Source organism: Ochotona curzoniae, unplaced genomic scaffold, assembly GCF_017591425.1.
Source record: "Ochotona curzoniae isolate NIBS_2020 unplaced genomic scaffold, NIBS_Ocur_1.0 scaffold_4763, whole genome shotgun sequence".
Lineage (NCBI taxonomy): Eukaryota > Metazoa > Chordata > Mammalia > Lagomorpha > Ochotonidae > Ochotona > Ochotona curzoniae.
In genome coordinates, this window is record NW_024467123.1 from 4,189,247 (window position 1) to 4,208,575 (window position 19,329).

At 51.3% G+C, this 19,329-nt stretch overlaps 1 protein-coding gene across 1 annotated transcript; it reads right to left on the reverse strand.

Annotated features, from left to right (window-relative positions):
- Nucleotides 1-9,622: 9,622 nt before the first annotated feature.
- Nucleotides 9,623-10,750, reverse strand: NPY4R2 (neuropeptide Y receptor Y4-2). Its single transcript, XM_040970490.1, has one exon. It carries the CDS (start codon nucleotides 10,748-10,750, stop codon nucleotides 9,623-9,625), a length of 1,128 nt encoding a protein of 375 aa, XP_040826424.1.
- Between the last annotated feature and the right edge of the window lie 8,579 nt (nucleotides 10,751-19,329).

Consider the following 19,329-nt stretch of genomic DNA (forward strand, 5'->3'; position numbering starts at 1 on the left):
AGTTCACCCTGCAAATGCCTGCTGCTTAGCCAACCAAGATAAGAAACACCTGGCTGCTGTCAGCTACACAGACCCTGGTCCCAGTATCTTCTCTGGACCCATGAGCCCCCAGTCTGGTCTAGGTCTGTCATTGTGACAAGGTGTAAGATAGACAACCCACTTGAAGACGGGAAGGTGACCACTGCACTAATCCCTCCATCTCCACCTGAGGGGATCTTGCTGGGGAAGTGGCAGGTGTCTCAGCATTTTCACAAGCACCATCCTAGTCCTACCATGTAACAAGTCCTATGGTGACTCCCACCTTCCAGCTAAGGACCTTGACTTTGAAGCTGCTCTTGATTCTCCAAAGGACTAAGGCTACAGCAAACAGGCAAAGGGCAGCTTATCTGTCATCTTCTCTCTGGCCCTGGCTCCTCTGTCATGGTTTGTCCACCAGTACCTCCCCACTCTTTCAGAACTTGCTTGGCATCCTTGGTGACCTGTTGTTCAAATCTGGGAACTAGATGGTGTCTGGCCCAGTGCCCAGTTCCAGATCAGCCCACACCCAGATAGCATGGCTGGGTCAGACCTTGGCCTTGGCTCTCCAGGGAGTTTCACACTCAAGGGTCTGGCGGTCTTGGTCCGTTTCAGGAGCTGGGACCAATCATGATAGGCTGGCAGGTGCATAAACATTGGAGATATCATTTGTCTCAGTTCTAGACATTAAGATGAAGGCCCTGGTTATGCTGGTGACCCTGAGGCTGGGAGGGAGAACATACCCGCACCTCTATCCTGGCTCCTAGTAACGGCTTCCATCCTTGGCCTTCCTTGGCTAACAGAAGCATCGCCCCCATCTCTGCCCATGTCTTCTCATGGCATCCTCCCTGGGTATCAGCATCTGGGCTTCAACCTTTTTTTTTTACATAAGGACACAAATCCTATTGGAACCTACCTACTTCCAAATAAAGATGTGTTCGATTCTAGATGTCAGGGCTTCCACATGGGAGTTGGGTGGAAAACACAGTTCGACTTCCAGCACCTCCCATCCCAGGACCAGCTCCATCATACATCAGACGCAGCTCCTGCTGGCTTCCCTGCCTCTCATCCCTCCTGCCTTTTGGTCTAGCAGTGAGAGCACCAACTGTAAAGGGAACTGACCAACTTCACACACAGCTGTCACCCCAAGGGCATCTTCCCTCATGCCTTTGGTTTCCCTTCTCTGGTCAAACCTAAATGTGTTCGGTGTCCGCATGTGTGTGATATAAACACTCCACAGCACAAACCTTTGCTGGGTGAAGTTTGGAAGCCAGGGTATACATTCTCACTGCTCCCTTCCTTCTAGAAAGACTCTCCTTGGATTCCACACGAGATACCAAGTAACAGACGCTCCCTAGAAAGTGTCAGCTCAGTATCAACTCTTCAGATTGGTTCTCTTCTTTCCTGCTTTGCTATCTGAGTTGCCTGCAATTATACTCCTCAATAAAGGAAAAATCCATAGTCTTTGCCTCCACTACTGCTCTCCAGGGAATCCATGCTAATGTAGCCACTTGTCCCTCTCTTAAATGGCACCTGCCCAGGCCATTTCCCTGAACCAAACCCTTCTGTGCCTCTCCATTGCCCATGAAGCTCAAAGTCTGTAGCCAAGAACTGGAAGACAACCTAGAGCTTATCTGATAGATTCTTTTCAAGCCTGAGGCCTTGAAATACAGTCACAGAGCATCCTGAGTCTCATTCTCATTGAAGATATTGATGCAATTATTCTGCCTCCATAGTAACCCTCAGACTTGTCATCAACCTGATCTTGGGATTTGGGGGAGGCTATGCATATGAAAGGGCTGGCATTTGGGGCACTAAATACACAGAACTATTGCAAGAGTGGAAAGATTCAAGGGGAGCAGCTAAATGCCACATGGCCAACTGGAAACTGAATCTCAACAAAACCAGAGTCCTGTTCTCCACAAATTAAAGGGTGACAATCAACAAAGTCCTAAGTATACTCACACTACAGGCATTTCTTTTGCAATGTTGGTGAACCTGCACTCTTCAAAGAGAGAATAACTCTCCCTTCATGGGGTTTACCTTCTACTGTGGGCATGAGACATGCCAGAACATGTGCGACATGTTGGAGGATGTTGAATGCTATACTTTGGATATGCTTCCAAACCCATAGTACTTGGGTATGGGGCCTTGAGTTGGGATTGCGAGGTTGGGTTCCTCATGGCTATCTCAGAAGAGTAAGAGACCCTCAAGTTTGCATACTTGCTCCAACTCTCTATGAGATGCCTTCTCCCCTTTGCTAGCAAGGACCTCACCAAATACCAAGCCAAGCTGGTGCTGTATCCTTGGACATTCCAGCTGCCAGTGTAAGACCAATAAAACTATATTCCTAAATTATGAGGCCTTTGGCATTCTGTTACAGAGAGAGACACCAAATCCTGTGTCATAAAGCAAGCAGAGGAAGGAAATGGAAAGTGAGGATGGTGGGATATTTACAGCGTGGCCAACATTACAATCTTCTGATAAAGCAAGAGTTTGGAGGATGGAGAAAGGTGCTAGCAAGGGTGTGTCCTAGTAGCAAGAGTGGGAAGTACAAAGGGGTGGGGTCAGAGCAATCCTGGGGTGTTCCAGAGGCAGCAGAGAAGCCTGCTGTGCTGAAGAGATGAGGGTGGTACTCTCCATCACCCTGTTCGTGGCCAGCTGCTGCAGGCCTGCTCTTACGGAAAGCCATTGTCACTGCAGGGCTTTGAAAAGAGATGCAGAGGCATCTGACATTGCTTTCAAAGGATCACCTGACTGAGGGACACCAGAGAGGTCCCAGAAACAACCTCAGTGGACATCATAGCGGCATGCACAGACAGCAGAGCTTGGGGAGTGAGAGTAAGAAGTGGTCAGTATGAATACATATTGAAGGCGAACCTTGTATAACTTGCTGAGGGACTGAATGGAGTGTGGACAGAAGGTTCATCATCCCCAAGATTATAGCCCAAACCAATGGGAAGAGAAACCAGGAGCCAGGAACTCCATTCTGATCTTCCACATCCTCCCTCATCTTTCTAGAGGCATCAGCAGGAAGCCAAATGGAAGACAGAAGCCAAGATGCCAGCCAAGACTCCAACTTGAGATGCTGGCGTCTCAGGCAGCAGCCTAACTGCTATGCCACAACACCAACCCCTTGAAGATGCTGAGTCTGAGGTGCCAACTGGATGTGCAATTAAGGCAAATCAATGCCTGAATATGCAAACCCAGAGGTCAGTGGTAAATCCAGACCAGTGAGTCACATTTGGGGCACTGGTGTTCAGTGGCATTTAAGCTCACCTAGGGAATGCAAGAAGATGGCCTATGACCCCCTGAGAATGCTTCAAATTTCAAAGTCAGGTAGCAAAAGTCCAGAACAGGGGGATGAGGAGGAGTGTCTGGCAAGGTAGAGAGACCCAAGCAGTGGGGCAGAGATGCCAGCCACACACAGAAGTGTCAAGGACAGGGGCGTGACTAACTGCCAAGTGCAGTGACACTGATATTGCCAAAGAAATGAGCTTGGGTAGATCAGGTAGATAGCGAGACAACAGAGGTCTTGGTGGGGAGAGGAATCAGGTGGGCATTGTCTCTGACAACTCTATCCCCTCCTTCTAGCACCCAGCTCCAGCACCTCAAGTTACCCATCATCGAACATTGAGTCTCCCTTGTTCTGATGTCTTCAGTGGCTCAATCAACCTCTCTGTAACTTTGTGGCCTCAAGGGAAGCAGTAGTATGAAATCAGGAGACATAAACTCCCTCTCAGCTGCATCCCAGGGGAATTCCACTAGGGTCTGTGTTACCCTCTGACCCAGTGGAGTCTTATGGAGCATCTAGTAGCTGTTATGAGAGAATTCTCATCAGAGTCAAACAGGGCCTTCAATAGAAAGTCTTAGCAGATGTTTGTTGAATGAAGGGTGTGGGGCAGACTGAGTTGGGGTCTCATGGGCTTTACTCTCATAGGCTGTTGGGGTGTTGGATGTCTGCACAGAACCACAACAGGTAACATGTCTGCATGTCACTCTTCATGACCATTGATCCCAGTGTACACACAAATTACAGGTCTGAGGGAGGCAGAATATTTTCAGTTTTGTCACCATGTCCCTAACATTTATTATCTGTCAGGTGAATTCAATAATGAATGTGAGTTGTGTTTTGCAGGCAGAGCAGCATTCAGACTTGTACAGATGGAGAAAGCAGCATTATCAACTGGCAGAGGATGAGGCAGTAGAGGCAGGAACAGGAAGTGGTGGAGTCAAGTGTTGCAAAAAGAGAGCATCCCAAGACATTCTGGGTAACTGGCTTGACCAAGTAAGTGCTCCTGGCCAGGATGCAAAAAGATGGGAAAAGCAAATTGGAGCTAAGTGGTGGGGCTGCTGAGTTCAAGCCCTGCTAAAGGCTTGGGCCCAGATCTGGACCTGGCTTGGTAGCCCAGCAGCTAAAGTCCTCTCCTTGCATGCACTGAGGTCCCATGTGGGCACAGGTTCATATCCCGGCTGCTCCCACTTCCTTTCAGCTCCCTGCTTGTGGCTTGGGAAAGCAGTAGAGGATGGCCTAAAGTCTGGGAACGAATCAGTAGACAGATCTTTCCCTCTGTCTCTTCTTCTCTCTGTAAATCTGATTTTCCAATAAAAATAAACAAATACTAAAAAAGAGATGGTATGGATTTGTCTATAGTAGAATGGGCTCACATGCAGATTTCCTGGGGTGGTTTGGTGTGTCATTTCAATGTGATTAACAGCATCCTCTCAAGCAGCCTCATTTGGGTGATGCATTAGAAGGCCCTGCAACCCTCAAGATCCAGGGAGCCTCTGAAGCTTTCAGAGGGACACTGTCAGGATGGCCTTGGAAAGGTCAGTACCTGAGGCAGGTACTGTGGTGTAGCAGCTTGAGCCTCCACCTGTAGTGCCAACAGCATCCCATATAGTGCCAGTTTATGTTTCAGTCACTCCACTTCCAGTGCAGCTAATGTGTCTGGGAATGCAGCAGAGGATGGCAAGTGCTTGAGCCCTGCACTCTATGTGAGAGACCCAGAGAAGCTCCTGACTTCCACCTTTAGCTCAGCCCAGTTCTGACCATTGAGGCCATTTGAGGGAGTGAATCAACAGATGGAAGATCTTACTTTCTCTCTCTCTGTAACTCTGCCATTCAAACAAATAAGTAAATATTTTAAAAAGAAAAAATAGGGACAGGGCAGCGGTGTAATAAACTAATCCTCCACCTGCAAGTTTTGGTATCCCATATGGGCACCAGTTCATGATCCCACTGCTCCATTTCCACTCCAACTCCCTGCTTGTGGCCTAGGAAAACAGTGGAGGATGTCTCAAAGCCTTGGGATCCTACACCCACATGGGAGATCCCAAGGAAGTTCCTGGCTCCTGGCTTCGAATAGGCTCAGCTCTGTCCACTGTGGCCATTTGTGGAGTGAACCAGTGGATGGAAGATCTTTCTTTGTCTCTACTTCTCTCTGTAAATCTGTCCTCCAAATAAAAGTAAATCCTTAAGAAAAGGTCAATCAACAATGCCTGGTGGGGCCTGAGGCAGCAGATAGGACATCCCATGGTCCAGGTACTTTTAATCCCAGCTCTCTCTGCTTAACGGCAGATCCTCCTTAACAGTGGCTGGGAGACAATGAAATGAGCACTTTTCAAGGATTGTGAATCATTCTGGCTTCTTTGGAAAACACATCAAAAGCCTGGAAAAAACATCCGTCCCCTTAGTCCCTAATTCCCTTCCTCTCAAGGGATCTTGCTTAAGGAACACTTTCCAGCCACGGAGCTATTCTCTACATAGATATTCATTCCAGAATTTATATACCAAGGGTCATGCATGCCACAAGACATGGATGTGTAAGGATGTGTGCCACCAATAGCCTATCTGCTCCATACCGCAGGGACAAGGTCAGCATCACTGATTACTTGATGTGATGGGCTCTAGTATGGTATGAATCTAAGGGCATCAATGTTTTGATTATGATCAATGGGCATTTGCTCTGACAGTGCTAACTTTATGTTGGGTATGTGCGCATCACATGAATGGGAGCCAAGCCATGTGGCTGAGCGACCGTGCTCCTTGGCACTGGCCAGCTGGCTGCCACATTAACCCCTCAGTGACCAGCTGGCAACATACAGTGGGGTGGTGGGCTCAGGGATGTCACCCTACAAGGCTAACATCTGGGAGCTGAGATAACTGACATAGCTCCTGAGATGGCAGATCTGGGGGCCTTCTGATGGTCCTCTGGGTCATATACTGCTGTGACTCCACCCCCTGGGAGGATGCTCTTGGAAGAAACACTCTCCTGGGGGGCTCTGTTGGAGTAGAGGGCCCTTCACTTCACTGTTGGAGACCTGACTCAGGCTGCACTCACAGCAATGTCACCCTACGGGGACTGTCTCCCAAGCCATTTGGACCATTTCCTCCACAGATACAAGGTGCTCAGTTCATTCCTAGAGTTTTGTGCTTGAGTAAATTTTTAGCCTATTTTTGTCTACCCTTTTATTTATTCCTTTTACTTATCTTTCCTTACTCTACTTTTGCATACCCTTGAAATAAACTTATTAATAAGATGACCGTTTTTGTCTTGACTTGTCCTTTGATAAGGCTGTAAAGAGCGCACCCTTCTTGGAGAAACTAGAATCTTCAAGGTTAAAGTTGTCACCAGGGGACAGAGTTGTGGCACAGAGACTTAAGCAGCCACCTGTGACATCAGTATCCCTAACAGAGCACCAGTTCAGCAATGAGCCTGGGAAAGCAGTAGATGGTGGCTCAAACACAAAGGCCACTGAGACTTGTGTGGAAGACCCAAATGTAGTTAGATTCCTGGCTTCAGTCTGTCCCAGCACTGGCACTTGCGACCATTTGTTGAGTGAAGCAACAGATGGAAGATCTTTATTTATCTCTCTCTCTCTCTCTCTCTCTTCTTCCACTTCTATCCCACAGTCTCCAGTCACTCTTTCAAATAAATAACTTTTTAGAGATCTTAAAGTGCTTGAAAGGTCATTTATTTTAAAAGAAAGGCTTGAGAAAAAAAGATTTACTTATTAAAAAGACAGAGTTACAGACAGAGAGCATCTTTCACCCCCTGGGTTAGTCCCCAGATGACCACAATAGCCAGAGCTGGGCCAGTTTAAGGCCAGGGACCAGACTTTCTTCTGTGCCTCCCACATGGGTGTCATGAGCCAAGCACCTGCTTTCCCAGTAGCAGGGATCTGGTGCAGAAGTGCAGCATCCAGAATTCAAGCTGGCATGTGGGTTGGGGGAAGCCCCTGTGGCAGCCAGAGGAGCCAGCTTTCACTAGAGTGACTTCTGTTACCCTTAAGTAGCTGTTGAAATTCTATTTGGCCTAGTAGAGTGGATGCCTCTTGGGATGCCCGCATTCCTTCTCAAAGTGCCTGGGTTCATGGTCCAGCTCTGCTTCTGATTCCAGCTGCCTGCTGCTGCACATCTAGGGGGCAGCAAGCGACGGCCTGAGCAGGTGAGTCTCTGCCGCCACTCTGCTCCAAGCTTCAGCCTGGCCCAGCTCCAGTTGTTGCAGCAAACAGAGTTCTCCTCCCCACTCCCACCCCACAACTCTCTCTGCCTTCAAAAAAGAAAAAATAAATAACAATTAAAAACTGAAAAAATATCCTTTTGGTAAGGTGGAATCATGTTGACAAAACAATTTTACACGAAACAGAGCAGGATACAAAAGGGCCTGTTCACTGTGGACATAACAATGCAAACAATGCATTTGGCAAATATTTATTAGAGGGTGGAAAAAGCTTCCCAAGAAAGGCTCACACACAGCCAGAGAAGAGAGATGCCAGAACCGGGTGCACCAATTCAGCAACAGCAAACTTGAACAATGTCTGCAGACCCAGGGTTGCTAGAGCTCTATTAGACATCCCGGGAGTGGGTGTTTTCAGGTGGGTGCCTTGGACTCTGGGCTGTAATGCAATTCTGCCCCTCCCCTACCCTCCAGGAGCAGTTTCTCAACTTGAACACATGTGCAGTGAACCCAGGAGCTTGATACAATGCAGGTTCGGCTTGGTGGCCTGGGTGACAGCCAAGGCCCTGTGGATCTAAACAGGCTCTGGGCAATGGCGAAGCTGCTGCTCCTCTGACCATACCTCATGTGGCACATTTTTAGGGTGCTGGGTAACTGAGCAACCGAATTGTCACAGCACAGCCAGCCAGCCAAGAGAGTGGTATCAACCTACACTGCAAGGTAAGGGGAGCCCAGGAGTCATTGCCCACGGTCCCAGTTCCTAACACCAAGGTCTTGACTTAGCAGCCGTGCAGGTTTCTATTTGAGGGGCCAGACCTGTACTCCCCTGCTGCTGTATCCCCTGGGCCAGATCCCCTATGCAGAGCCAATACTGGGCTCCAACACCTGCATACTCTTCCCTGGGGGACCCTGGTGGGTCCTGACACTTTCCACTCCCCTGGGGCTGCAGTGAACTTGGCATTGCCTCCCCTCAAAGACAAACTTTCTGGCTCCACAGGGAAGTAGCCTTGGGCCTGATTCTTGTTCAGCATGTAGGGTAGGCACCCCTCAGGTGAAACATTTACACTCACTACAGCCCTCTCTCCACACTCCCTCCCCCAGCCCTTGTCAGCCATGGCCTCGCAGTGAAGGCCTCTGGGATGCCCAGGGTTCTGGGGCAGCTCTGGGGAGGGGAGGGGACTGTGGCATAGTTGCTGGGGCTAGTTGGCTCAGTGACTGGAGCATGGCTGAAGGATGCTGTTGTCCCAGCCTAGGGAGAACCATGCCCAGCTGCTGTGCCCAGGCAGAGTCAGCAAGGCAGGAAGCACAGGAGAGAGGCTGCAGGTGCAGCAGCCTGGACCCCAAGCCCTTGCCCTGCTGGGCCATAGCACAGGCACCTGCTCTTGAAGTACAAGGACTGCCATCTTGACCAGCAGCCCACCGTGGAAACAGCTTCCTGCAGTCCCTTCTCTGTGCCAGGGCCTGTCCTAAGCATTGAGAGCCCAAGCTCTAAGATGATATACAGATGCCACCCTCAGGGTGTCACAGTCTTCATGCAGAATAAGGTTCATTTCCAGTGGTAAACTCGGTGATTGAGAAAACAGTATCACAAAAAGATGAAGGAGAGCGTGAATTCTAGCATCCCTGCTGCAGTGTAACCCGAAGCCTGAGACCAGCAGGGGCTGTCTTCTTATCTGGCAGCACAAATGCCACTGCCTTGCATCTGCACTGCACATGCAATGACATCATCTCCCAGAGAGGTCAGGAAGTGAGCAAGACCCGCAGCCCTGCTTCTGAGCACTCCTTCCCGCATCCCCACAGTGGCCTCATGAGTTCTCTGGTAGGGTGACATCCCTGGGCTCCCAGGCCAGGTATCTGTTGCTGAGTTACCAAGACAAATTCAGCCCGGCATAAGCAGACATTTCCGGCTCTGGCATCTCATAGCTTGAGCTGCAGGCACACTGTGACCTGGCATCTGGACTCAACTTCCTCCCAGTAACAGGCAGCTGGACCATATGAAAAGCAGACTTCACAGGCAGCTGGATACCCACCCAGGCTCTTACCAGCTTCTCTGGTCTCCCAGAAAGCCAGGCCTCTTATGGCCCCACCTTCAGCTCGTAGCCTGCCCACTTAGCTCAAGCTAAAGTGCCCAGCAAATGTCATGGCTAAATGGGGTTGGACCTGTCACTTAGTCTCAGAGATCCTTTGGAGACCTCCGTGTGCACTGTGGACAGAGGCAAGTGCTCAGATTCCTCCAGGGGAGCACTCTGCTGGCAGGTGAGCACCAGGGCCTTGACCTCCTTCTTGAAGTTGGTGTTGAGAAAGCCATAGATGAAAGGATTGACACAGGTGGAAGCCATGGCCAGCAGGTGACACACCAGGAAGATGAGGTTGCCATGGCATACAGGGATGGCCTCGTGGTACCAGTCCTCCAGGCTGTTGAACACATGCAAAGGCAGCCAGAGCACGGCAAAGGCGGCCACCATGGCCACGAGCACCCCATGGATCCGCTTCATCTGCCCGCCCCGCCAGCTGTAGGCACCCTTGCGGAAGGCACGCCTCTGCCTCCGCAAGCGCAGGTAGATGCGCACATAGCAGACCAGGACGAAGACGAGTGGGAGGCAGTACTGGAAAAGTAGCAGGAAAGAGGTATAGATGACTCGGTGCTGGTCCAGTGGCCAGGACTCGGTGCACACCAGCTTGTCAGCCAGAAACTCCAGTGCCTTGGAGTGGTTCTTCTTCAAGACATTCTCAAGGACGCTGTTGGCCAGGAAGGGCAGAGAGAGCAAGGTGGCAATGACCCAGATGACCACAATCCCCAGGTAGGCCTGGGGGACGCTGGGCTTCCAGCCTGTGGGGTGGATAATGAGCTGATGCCTCTCCAGGGCCACCAGGACGAGCGAGAGGATGGAGACTGTGACTGATGCACACTGGATAAAAGCTGACAGCTTACAAAGGGCCTCACCAAAGACCCAGTAGTCCATGATGGTATAGATGACAGTGAGTGGCTGGCAGAGGAGGCACATGAGGAAGTCAGAGAAGGCCAGGTTGGCAATGAGCAGGCTGGTCACATTGGTCTTCTCCTTCTGTCGCAGCATTATGCAGATGAGGCACAGGTTCCCCAGGACCCCCAGAACAGTCTCAAGGCCATATGAGGTGATGATGAAGGCCGTCAGGTCCACAGAGTCCTCACAGTGGTCAGTGAAGTTGGTAGGGATGCCCCTGAGTTTGCTCTTGTTCACACCATGTGTGGCACCTGGCAATGGCCAAGGCAGGACATGGGAGGTGTTCATGACGAAAATGAGGTGTCTGAGGCTGTTCTGGAACTAAAGGGACCCACTTTGGGAGGATGCCTGCAAGGCAAACAGACAGCAAACAAGGCTCAAGCCTCCGGGCTGGAACCTGGGGAGGAGCCGGTGCCAGGGAGAGAGGCCACGGTTCAACCCTGGGCTGGCACCTGGAGAAGCCTCAACGTAACTGACAGCATCCAAGCATTGCTAGCCTGAGAGAGGCACTCACTGCGTGCTAGACACTGGTGTTTTGCCTGTGTTTGTTAATGTGTTCTGGGATGTACGGCAACCTTTATAAAGCAGCTTGAACACAGCCAAGCAGCTGTCGAGTAATGGGGTCCTCAAAGTCATCTGACGCCAGAACTGGTCCCACAGATACCTCCGGCCTTCAGATTCCTGACTGTTTTGCAGATAACAATAATGTTCATCTAAAATGGTATTCCCTCCCCCACCCCCCACCTGCAAAACAAAAATCAGTAAACAAGCCAACAAAAGCTACCGATGCGGCATGCAGAGTTCAGGGACAAAATGATCTGGGAGCACATCTTGTCCAAGTGAAGAGAGAAGTGAACAGTGCTGGGCAGGAGGACTGGCAGAGTCCTCCTGTAGCACCTGTGACACAGCCCAAGCCCTGGGGCTGGTCTCAGCCCCCACCTGCTCCAACAGCCTTGTCTCCTAGGTAATGTTGAGGCAAAGGTAAACACTCCCAGACAGGAACACACTGGCTCATCAGCTCCCAGCTTCCTACTTCTGCTGACCTTGTGCACACACTCATCTGACCAAGGTCACAGGATGACCACCAGGGTGCCCTGAAAGTCACACCACTAGATGGCTCTGCTAACCCAGGCCCTGGCACAGAACTCCCTTCCTCTGTGCCCTCTTTGGCACAAGGAAGTCTACCATTGGGTACAGCAGGCTAAGCCACTGCCTGGGGCACCAGCATCCTCCGTGGGCACAGATTCCAGTGCTGGCTGCTCCACTTCCAACCCTGCTAATGTGGCTGGGGAAAGCAGTGAAGGATGGCTTCAATGCTTGGGATCCTTTCCCTCCACACAGGAGATCTAAATGGAGTTCCTGACTCCTGGCTTTAGCCTTAACCAACCACAGCTATTGAGGCCATTTGAGGAGTGAACCAGTAGATGGAAAATCTATCTTGATAGCTTAATGACTGAACTTTCACTTTGCATCTGCCAGGATCCCACATGGGCACCAATTCTTGTCTTGGCTGCTTCACGTCCCATCCAGATCATGCTTGTGACCTGGGAAAGTGGTAGAGCATAATCCACAGCTTTGGGACCTTATGCCTATGTGGGAGATCCGGAAGAAGCTGCAGGCTCCTGGCTCAGCTTGACTCAGCTCCAGCCATTGTGGTCACTTGGGGAGTGAACCAGCAGATGGAAGATCTTTCTTTCTGTATTTCATTCTCTCCGTATATCTGCCTATCCAATAAATAAATAAATAAATCTGGAAAAAAACTCTCTCAATGTAATTCTGCCTAAAATAAACAAATGAACCTTAGGGGAAAAAAATTTAAAGGGGCCTCTCTATTGCAACATCAGTTCACTGTGACTGAATTCACAGGGTCTCTGCTTGTCATTAATCCTTCAAAGTTGGATGGGGGTGGAGCATTGTGGAATAGCAAGCCATCTCCTGTGATACTGGTACCCGATATGGACATTGGTTCAAGTCTCAGCTGCTCCATTTCTAAACCAGGTCCCTGCTAATACAGTGGGAGATGATCCAGATGCTGTGCCCACATAAGCCCTGGATGAACCTCCAGGCTCCTTCAGCTTGGTGTAGTCCTGGGTATTGTGGTCATTTGGGGGAGTGAACCAGCAGATGGAAGGCCTCTCTCCCTATCCCCCATCTTCTTCTCCTTTTGTAACTCCACATTTTAAATAAATAGGCTTTGAGAGTGGCAGCTCTCTAAGCTTCACTTACTCAGAGTCCTTGTGGGAGCATGGCAAAAGTGCAGCTCTCCTGGCCCCTCAGAGCACGTGCAGTTAAGTGACTCCAAGATGGAGCCCAGGAATCCTCATTTGAATAAGCAGCGTGGGTGATTCTGATGCATTTGACCTTTGGACCCCCCAGTGAGAAATACTGTTCATGGGTGAACATCCTGGTTGCAGATCTTCTCTAAGTTCCCAGCCACACCTAGGCCCAATGCTGAGCATGCACATCTTTATGATCACATGCCATGCGGAAGGCAGCTTCACAGAGTTATGAGCCAAACTACTCAGAGACCCATAAAATCCACCTGTCAGCTCTTCCTCAATGTCTCACTGTGTATTTGATCTAACTTGTGAAGATGAGGCTCTTACAAGATCAAAGCATGCACCTGCCTCGTAGCTCACATCACAGACTCCTAGCAGAAACTGTGACAGCGCACTATGCATAGCACAGCAAGGTGTACCACACGGTCAAACACAAGGTCTAAGATTGAAGGCAAAAACTAGTTGTTGCTTCCTAAACCTGCAGCAGGTGCACTGGCCTCAGACACAGCAAACAGGACAAGAAGCCAAGGCTCTGGCTGACTGTTAGCCAGGGCTGGATCTGCCGTGGGAACAACACCGGCAATTCCAAGTGCAGCACCATCGGTGTGCAGTGACCGGGCAGGGAGACTCCAGGAAACATTCACTTCATTCATTCAGCAAACACGCACCAGTGCCAAGCTAGAGACAAGGGCTGCAAAGCTGACAGAGACTGAGCACCAAGAATGCAGACGGACCTCGAGGCTCCAAGCCATGGCCATGGCATAACTGCTCTAGCTGGAATATCAGAGAAGGAACAGGAAGCAGGCAGATGAGAGGAAGTGGGCAGACCCAAAGGCTGAAGAGCAGTCAATCATGCAAATGGAGAAGAGTGCACAAGCAAAGGCAACTCAGGCGGGAAAGAGCAGGGCCTCCTGAGAGTATCAAGCAGTCCTGAGTAACTGCAAGCACGGTATCTGAAGGAAACAGCAGAAATGAGGTGGTGGGGGAAGGAGGGAGCATGATGGCACAGTAGGGCTAAGCCCCTGCCTGCCTGCTTTGGTGCTGCCTTGTGTCCCAGCTGCTCCACTTCCAATCCGGCTCCCCATGAATGCACCGGGGAAAAACAGCAGAGGATAGCTGGGTGCATGGGGACTAAGCATTTCCAGAAGCAAACTGCAGAGGCTGGAGGCAGCCGCCCACATTCTTAGGGCACAGATCATCAGGAAGGCTGGGCCCTGTTCTGAAATGTGCTAGAGCTGAGCATGCCCCAGATAGGAGGCTCCCAGGGAAGGAGGCAGGCTCAGGTGCCACCAGACCTGTGGGTGATCCGTCATGGCCCTGCACACAGCAAATAGTGCTGAGTGAGGGACAGCTGGAGGGGGCTGGTGGCTGCAAGGAGGCATGCCACCTGGGTGCAGCTAAAGGCCTGGACCCTGTGTCATCTGAGGGCCACTGGTAATCAGGAACAAGTTTGCTGTCATCCAGAGAGTACAACCCCATATGGAGTTGGTCTGAGTGGTGTGTGACGGGGGATGGGATCTGACCTGACATGACTGAGGCTTTTTCCTCAACGGAGGGCCCTGGGCCAGGCCCCACCACCCACTCCCATCCAAGTACTGACCTCAGAAGGACAGAGTCCTCCTGTTCCAGCCCTCCATGTGCCCCTGCGAAGAAGGAAAAGGGCTGCTCTCCCATCACTCTCTCCCCTCTGCACCACTCAGAGCCAAAGACAGACCCCAACTCAGCCAGCCAGTAGCTGGAGGCTGCATAGGACAGCCTCACACTGGCCCCACCCACACTGGTCCATCTGAGACCCCAGGACACTGAGGATGCCGAGGCAGTAGGGAAGGCAGTGATCACAGCACACAGCGAGCCCTCTGTTCTGACTCTGGCCAGGGAACCCATCCACGACATGCCCAAGCAGACTGAGGATGCACTGCACCATATGAGGGGGAGTTCTGAGAGCAGAGAGAGAGCAGAGAAGGGGGCTTTGGAAGGGCAGACAGGAGAGGGAGGGCAGAGAGCCAGTGGCCTGGGCAGGCACAGGCGAGGGACAGAGCAGCTGGAAATGGACAATGTAGGTTCACTGGCCCATGCTACTCTTGGAGCTAAGGGCCACATTGAACTCCTTGCAGGACTAGGCTAAGACTCAGCTGAATGAGAAGGTGGCCCTGATGCCCTGGGGCTCCTGCGGGGTGGGTGGGGTGACAGCCAGATCAAAGCCCATTGCCCATAACTCCTATTTTGTGGCTCAGAAACCCAATACTGTGTAGTTCCAAAGACGGCCCATTGGTCTCCAGCCTCACACCCTTGCCAAATGCAATGCCACCATTAGATGCGGCTGCCTTCCCCCTAGCCACAGGGATCCTCAGAGACTTCATCTTAGCAGAAGACAGAGTCCAGCATCTGGGATGAAGAGAGATGCAGCATGAAGGGCTGTCGGGCACAGGTATCTGCCCTCAGAGGTTGCTACCAGTTCTGTCTGCCTCCCTCCTTCTTGCCGCCTCCTGTAAGGACCCTCAGCTCTCACATCAAACCCCTGGATCAGCTCCAGTGATGACAACTGGGCTGGGGGGCACCCTGAACCAGGGGACCATCAGCACACACCTGGGGATCGAAGGCCTGGGAGAGGACAGCAGATCAGCACACAAGCTCAGTACAAAGAGATTCCAGAGATGGTTACCATCCCCCTCTCTCCTAAAGAGACCCCCTGCAGTCAGGGGAAACCAAGGAGCCTGGAAGAATGAGCAGCTCCCAGGAAGGAAAGGATGGCCAACGGGGCTTGCATCTGTCCAGGGATGCCACTCTGTCCCATTGCCCACAGCACCCACACTTGGCCCTGCTTCTCTTACCTTCTCCAGTGACAGCCGCGCGCTCTGGCTCTGGGTCTCTGCAGCGCGCTCTACCTCTGGCGCAGGACACTCCCCAGCTGCCTGTGCGCCTCCAGCCTGGGCTCCAGGAAGCTCCCCTGGAAGCAGGCGGTGCACTAGGCTTTCAGGAGGGTTCACAGCCCAACCACTCCAGGACAGGCGCCGCCCCTCCACTATCCACCATCCCCACCTCCTGCGAGCCACAGCGGCCACCGGCTGGGCAGCGCTCACAGCACCGGCTCTGGTTGGTGTGGGCGCAGCACAGTTAGCATACCGGGAGCAGAGCGGAGGCTCTCTGCTCTGCCGCTTGGAGCCCTGGAGTGGCATTCCCCGCAAACCAGCTGGATCTCTCCACCCCCAGGCCAGCCCAGCCCAGCCTCGTTCTCTCTCCCCACCCAGTCTCTGAGCCTCAGTTGCCTCTTTCACCAGATGGGCATAGGCTGGTCTGCTCTTCACAAACTTGCTCACCAATGTTAACTACAATCCGCAAGCCTGGCTCCCCTTGCTGTCTGTGCAAGCGGATTTGGATAAAACAGGACTGCCGTCCTTGTGTCCCAGACAAGGGACAAGGAAACAAGGATGTAAGTTCTCCAGAGTGAGATGCTGCAGAAATAGGTGACCCAGGAAGAAGAAACACCAAAGCACACCCCCCCCATCCACCTGCAGGCTGGGGGCCACAGCATGGCAGCCAGGGGCCAGGAAAAGAAGCTGGGCTGACAGAGTTCCAGGTGCAATGGGGTGGGGAGGGGATGAGGGAAGAACTGCAGGTTCTGGCCTAAAGTAGGGACCCTGAGGATCAAAGGAGAGTTTTTGGTCACTTCGTCATTGGGGTCCAAGGGATGTAGGACTTGTGCCCCTCCCAAGACCTGTTCCTTCGGTACCTGAACTTGTGATTTTCTCTAGCAGGGGTCACATGGGGAAGGTGCAAGTAGCCTTAGGCACGGGGCTCCTGCCAAGCCCACTTTTACATCACTTAAACAGCCACATGGGGTCAGTGGCATACTTGACCTGCCATGGCTTAACTCCTGCCATTTGGGGAGTGAACGAGCAGGTGGGGAATCTCTCTCTCTCACGCTGCCTTTCAAATACATAAAAATAAATCTTTAAAAAAGCATGCACATTAGTTCCAAGCTAATGAGTGCTCTTGTGAGTGGTCTTTTATTTTTATTATTTGTTTGTTTGTTATTGGTCTTACTGACCAACCAAGTGGGACCCAGTAATGAAGCTCTGGCTTCAAGTCAACCAGCCAAGACACAGTCACCACTGGGGGCCTACCAGCCCGTTTGCTTGTACTTGTGCTGCTTCCTTCTGGACAGCTCACCTGGGAAGCTTGTTTCCCCTCTCTTCCTTCATACCTCCCACTTGCAGTCATGACACAGTGTCCCCCTCAGCCACAGGGGCAAGTGGCAGAGTCTGGCTGCAACTTCACCCAATGTCCCTTGTCTGCCCCTTTCCCCTGTCTCTAGGGCATGATTCTGGTCCCTGTTCCTCAGAGCCCAGATTAGTCCTGCACATTGGGGCAGAGCCTGGGGAAGGAAAACAGGGTAGTGTTGTAATGGCAGCTTCCCAAAGCCAGAAATTAAACCTTCCTGTTCAGAAACTGCTCAATCCAGCAGGGAGTTCTGTGGACACCTGCCTCTTGTGCAGGTGGGCAAGGCAGCTGTGTGAGCTGAGATGCCCAGGGCCTCTGAGGCCTTGTTGGTGAGCCCTTGGAGGGAGCCGTGGCTTAGGGAACATTCAAGGAGCTGAGAGGACAGTGAAAAGCTCCCACCCATGCAGAAGCACCTGCTCTTACTCCATCCTCATGTCTACTTAGTGATGTGGGCTTGCCCCATTTTATAAGTGAGGAAACAGTCCTAAAGAAATACAGATCCTTGTTTCAAATAGACAGGTGGTGGGGCTGATCCAGGGTGGTACTGCCTTTGAGAAAGGTGAGGTGGCTCCTTCCCATAGCAGACAAACTCAGAACCAGGCTGCCAAACTCTGCCTCTGAAAAGGAGGGAACCAGTGCCCTCTGGTGGCACAGATCTCTGCACCCAAGAAAGCAAAGACAGCAAACTAGTAGATGGGGGTCTCCCCACTGCCAGCACTCAGGGGCAGCAGCCTAGTGTGTGGGGCTGTGCCGGCATGTCAGCCTGCATCCAAGATCTCTGGGAAAGAATCCTGGTGGGATTTCCCCTCCACTATAGAAGTACAGCCTTGTAGGACTGGAGGTGGACACTGCGCATTGCCCAAGACTCATCTTGGAGTACCAAGAAAGCACTCGCTTCTCAGGTGTTTGCCACCCCTGATGGCTCTGACACTGGAAAACTGTCTGGATCCCTGATCTCTTCGTGCACAAAAAGGGCCTGTGAGAAGGCTGACTGTCAGGGAGATAGAGAGTGGGGGATCCCACCATACCCCCTTGTTGGAAGCTCGCTCGGCTTTGAAATTAAGGCCATCCTTATTGCTTTGCCCTTCTGAGAGCAGTCACAGCTGGGCATGGACTCCACCTTGCTAGCTTTGTTTCTGAATTAAACGAAACTACAAGAACTACTTGGAGGAGACATGATGTCTGATGCAGTCAGCTCTTGGCTGTCAGCATGGTTGCTGGCAGGAAACCCATCTTCAGAGCCCTGCCTGCTGTGCTCACATCTGGGTCTTATGAGCTTGTCTCCTGACCCGAGCTTCTGCCCCAAAACCATCACAGTCCCAATCACTTCAGTTTGAAACCTCTCCATGCCCGCATTATGACCCCTATGTCTTGCTTGGGTGAATTCAGCACAGCCCTTAAAGCTCTTGGAAAGTTCATTCATTCTTAGAGACTCAGTCCATATAACCAGGCTTCTGAGAAACAAAGCTTATCCCCTCTTCCACCTGCTCATTGTAAAGAAAGGGAAACTGCCAGGCAAGACCCAGAAAGTCCCCAGGGTGTTTACTTAGAAGGTTGATAGGAAAGTCCCTTCCACTGTCAAGGACTTTCTTACCTTTCTAGTGCCCTGCAAAAGATGTAGGAATGGATAGCTCTGCCACACTCTCCCTGGACTTAGCCCATGCAGGAAGTTGTGTGTCTTGCAGAATGAGCCTGGACAACCAAATATTCAATGAGGTCGTGACTTTGATTGCACCTGCTATTCCAGATGTGACACACACCACCTTGCCCACACTGGCATTTATGGGGCAGCTGTCCATCTGGCCTGCATTTTCTCCCACGTATTGATCAGGAAACATGCTCTGAAGTTTTCTGTCACCTGGTGAGGACAGCAGCAGATGCCCAGCATCCTCCCTCGGGCTGTGTCCGCTCTCCAGCTCTCTAGCATGGCGTAGCCTACAGACACCTTGACCCTCTGAATATCCCACAGGTATCCTGCTGGCCCAAGGCACTGAGAGCAGGTGCTGGCTGGACGGTCAGAGGTTTTCATAAGACACAGGCAGGAAAGATCTGCCACCCTCAAATCCGGTTATGATTTCGTGGGTAAAATTTCCAGCAGTCCAGGCATATGGGCCATAGTCATGAAATATGCAGGCCCAGGCATCCTGATCCAGAAGGCTGCCATTCTGAAATATCAAAGCCCTCTACAAATATAATCTTGGGGGAAATATCATAAAATCTTTTTACAGTATTTATTTACATTTTTACTTGGCTTAATTGACAAACATAAAAGCACTATAAAATACTTAAAAGATCACGTACCAACCAAAGGAACCATTAATAATATCTGTTTTTCTGACAATTAACACCAAGGTATACTAATGACCA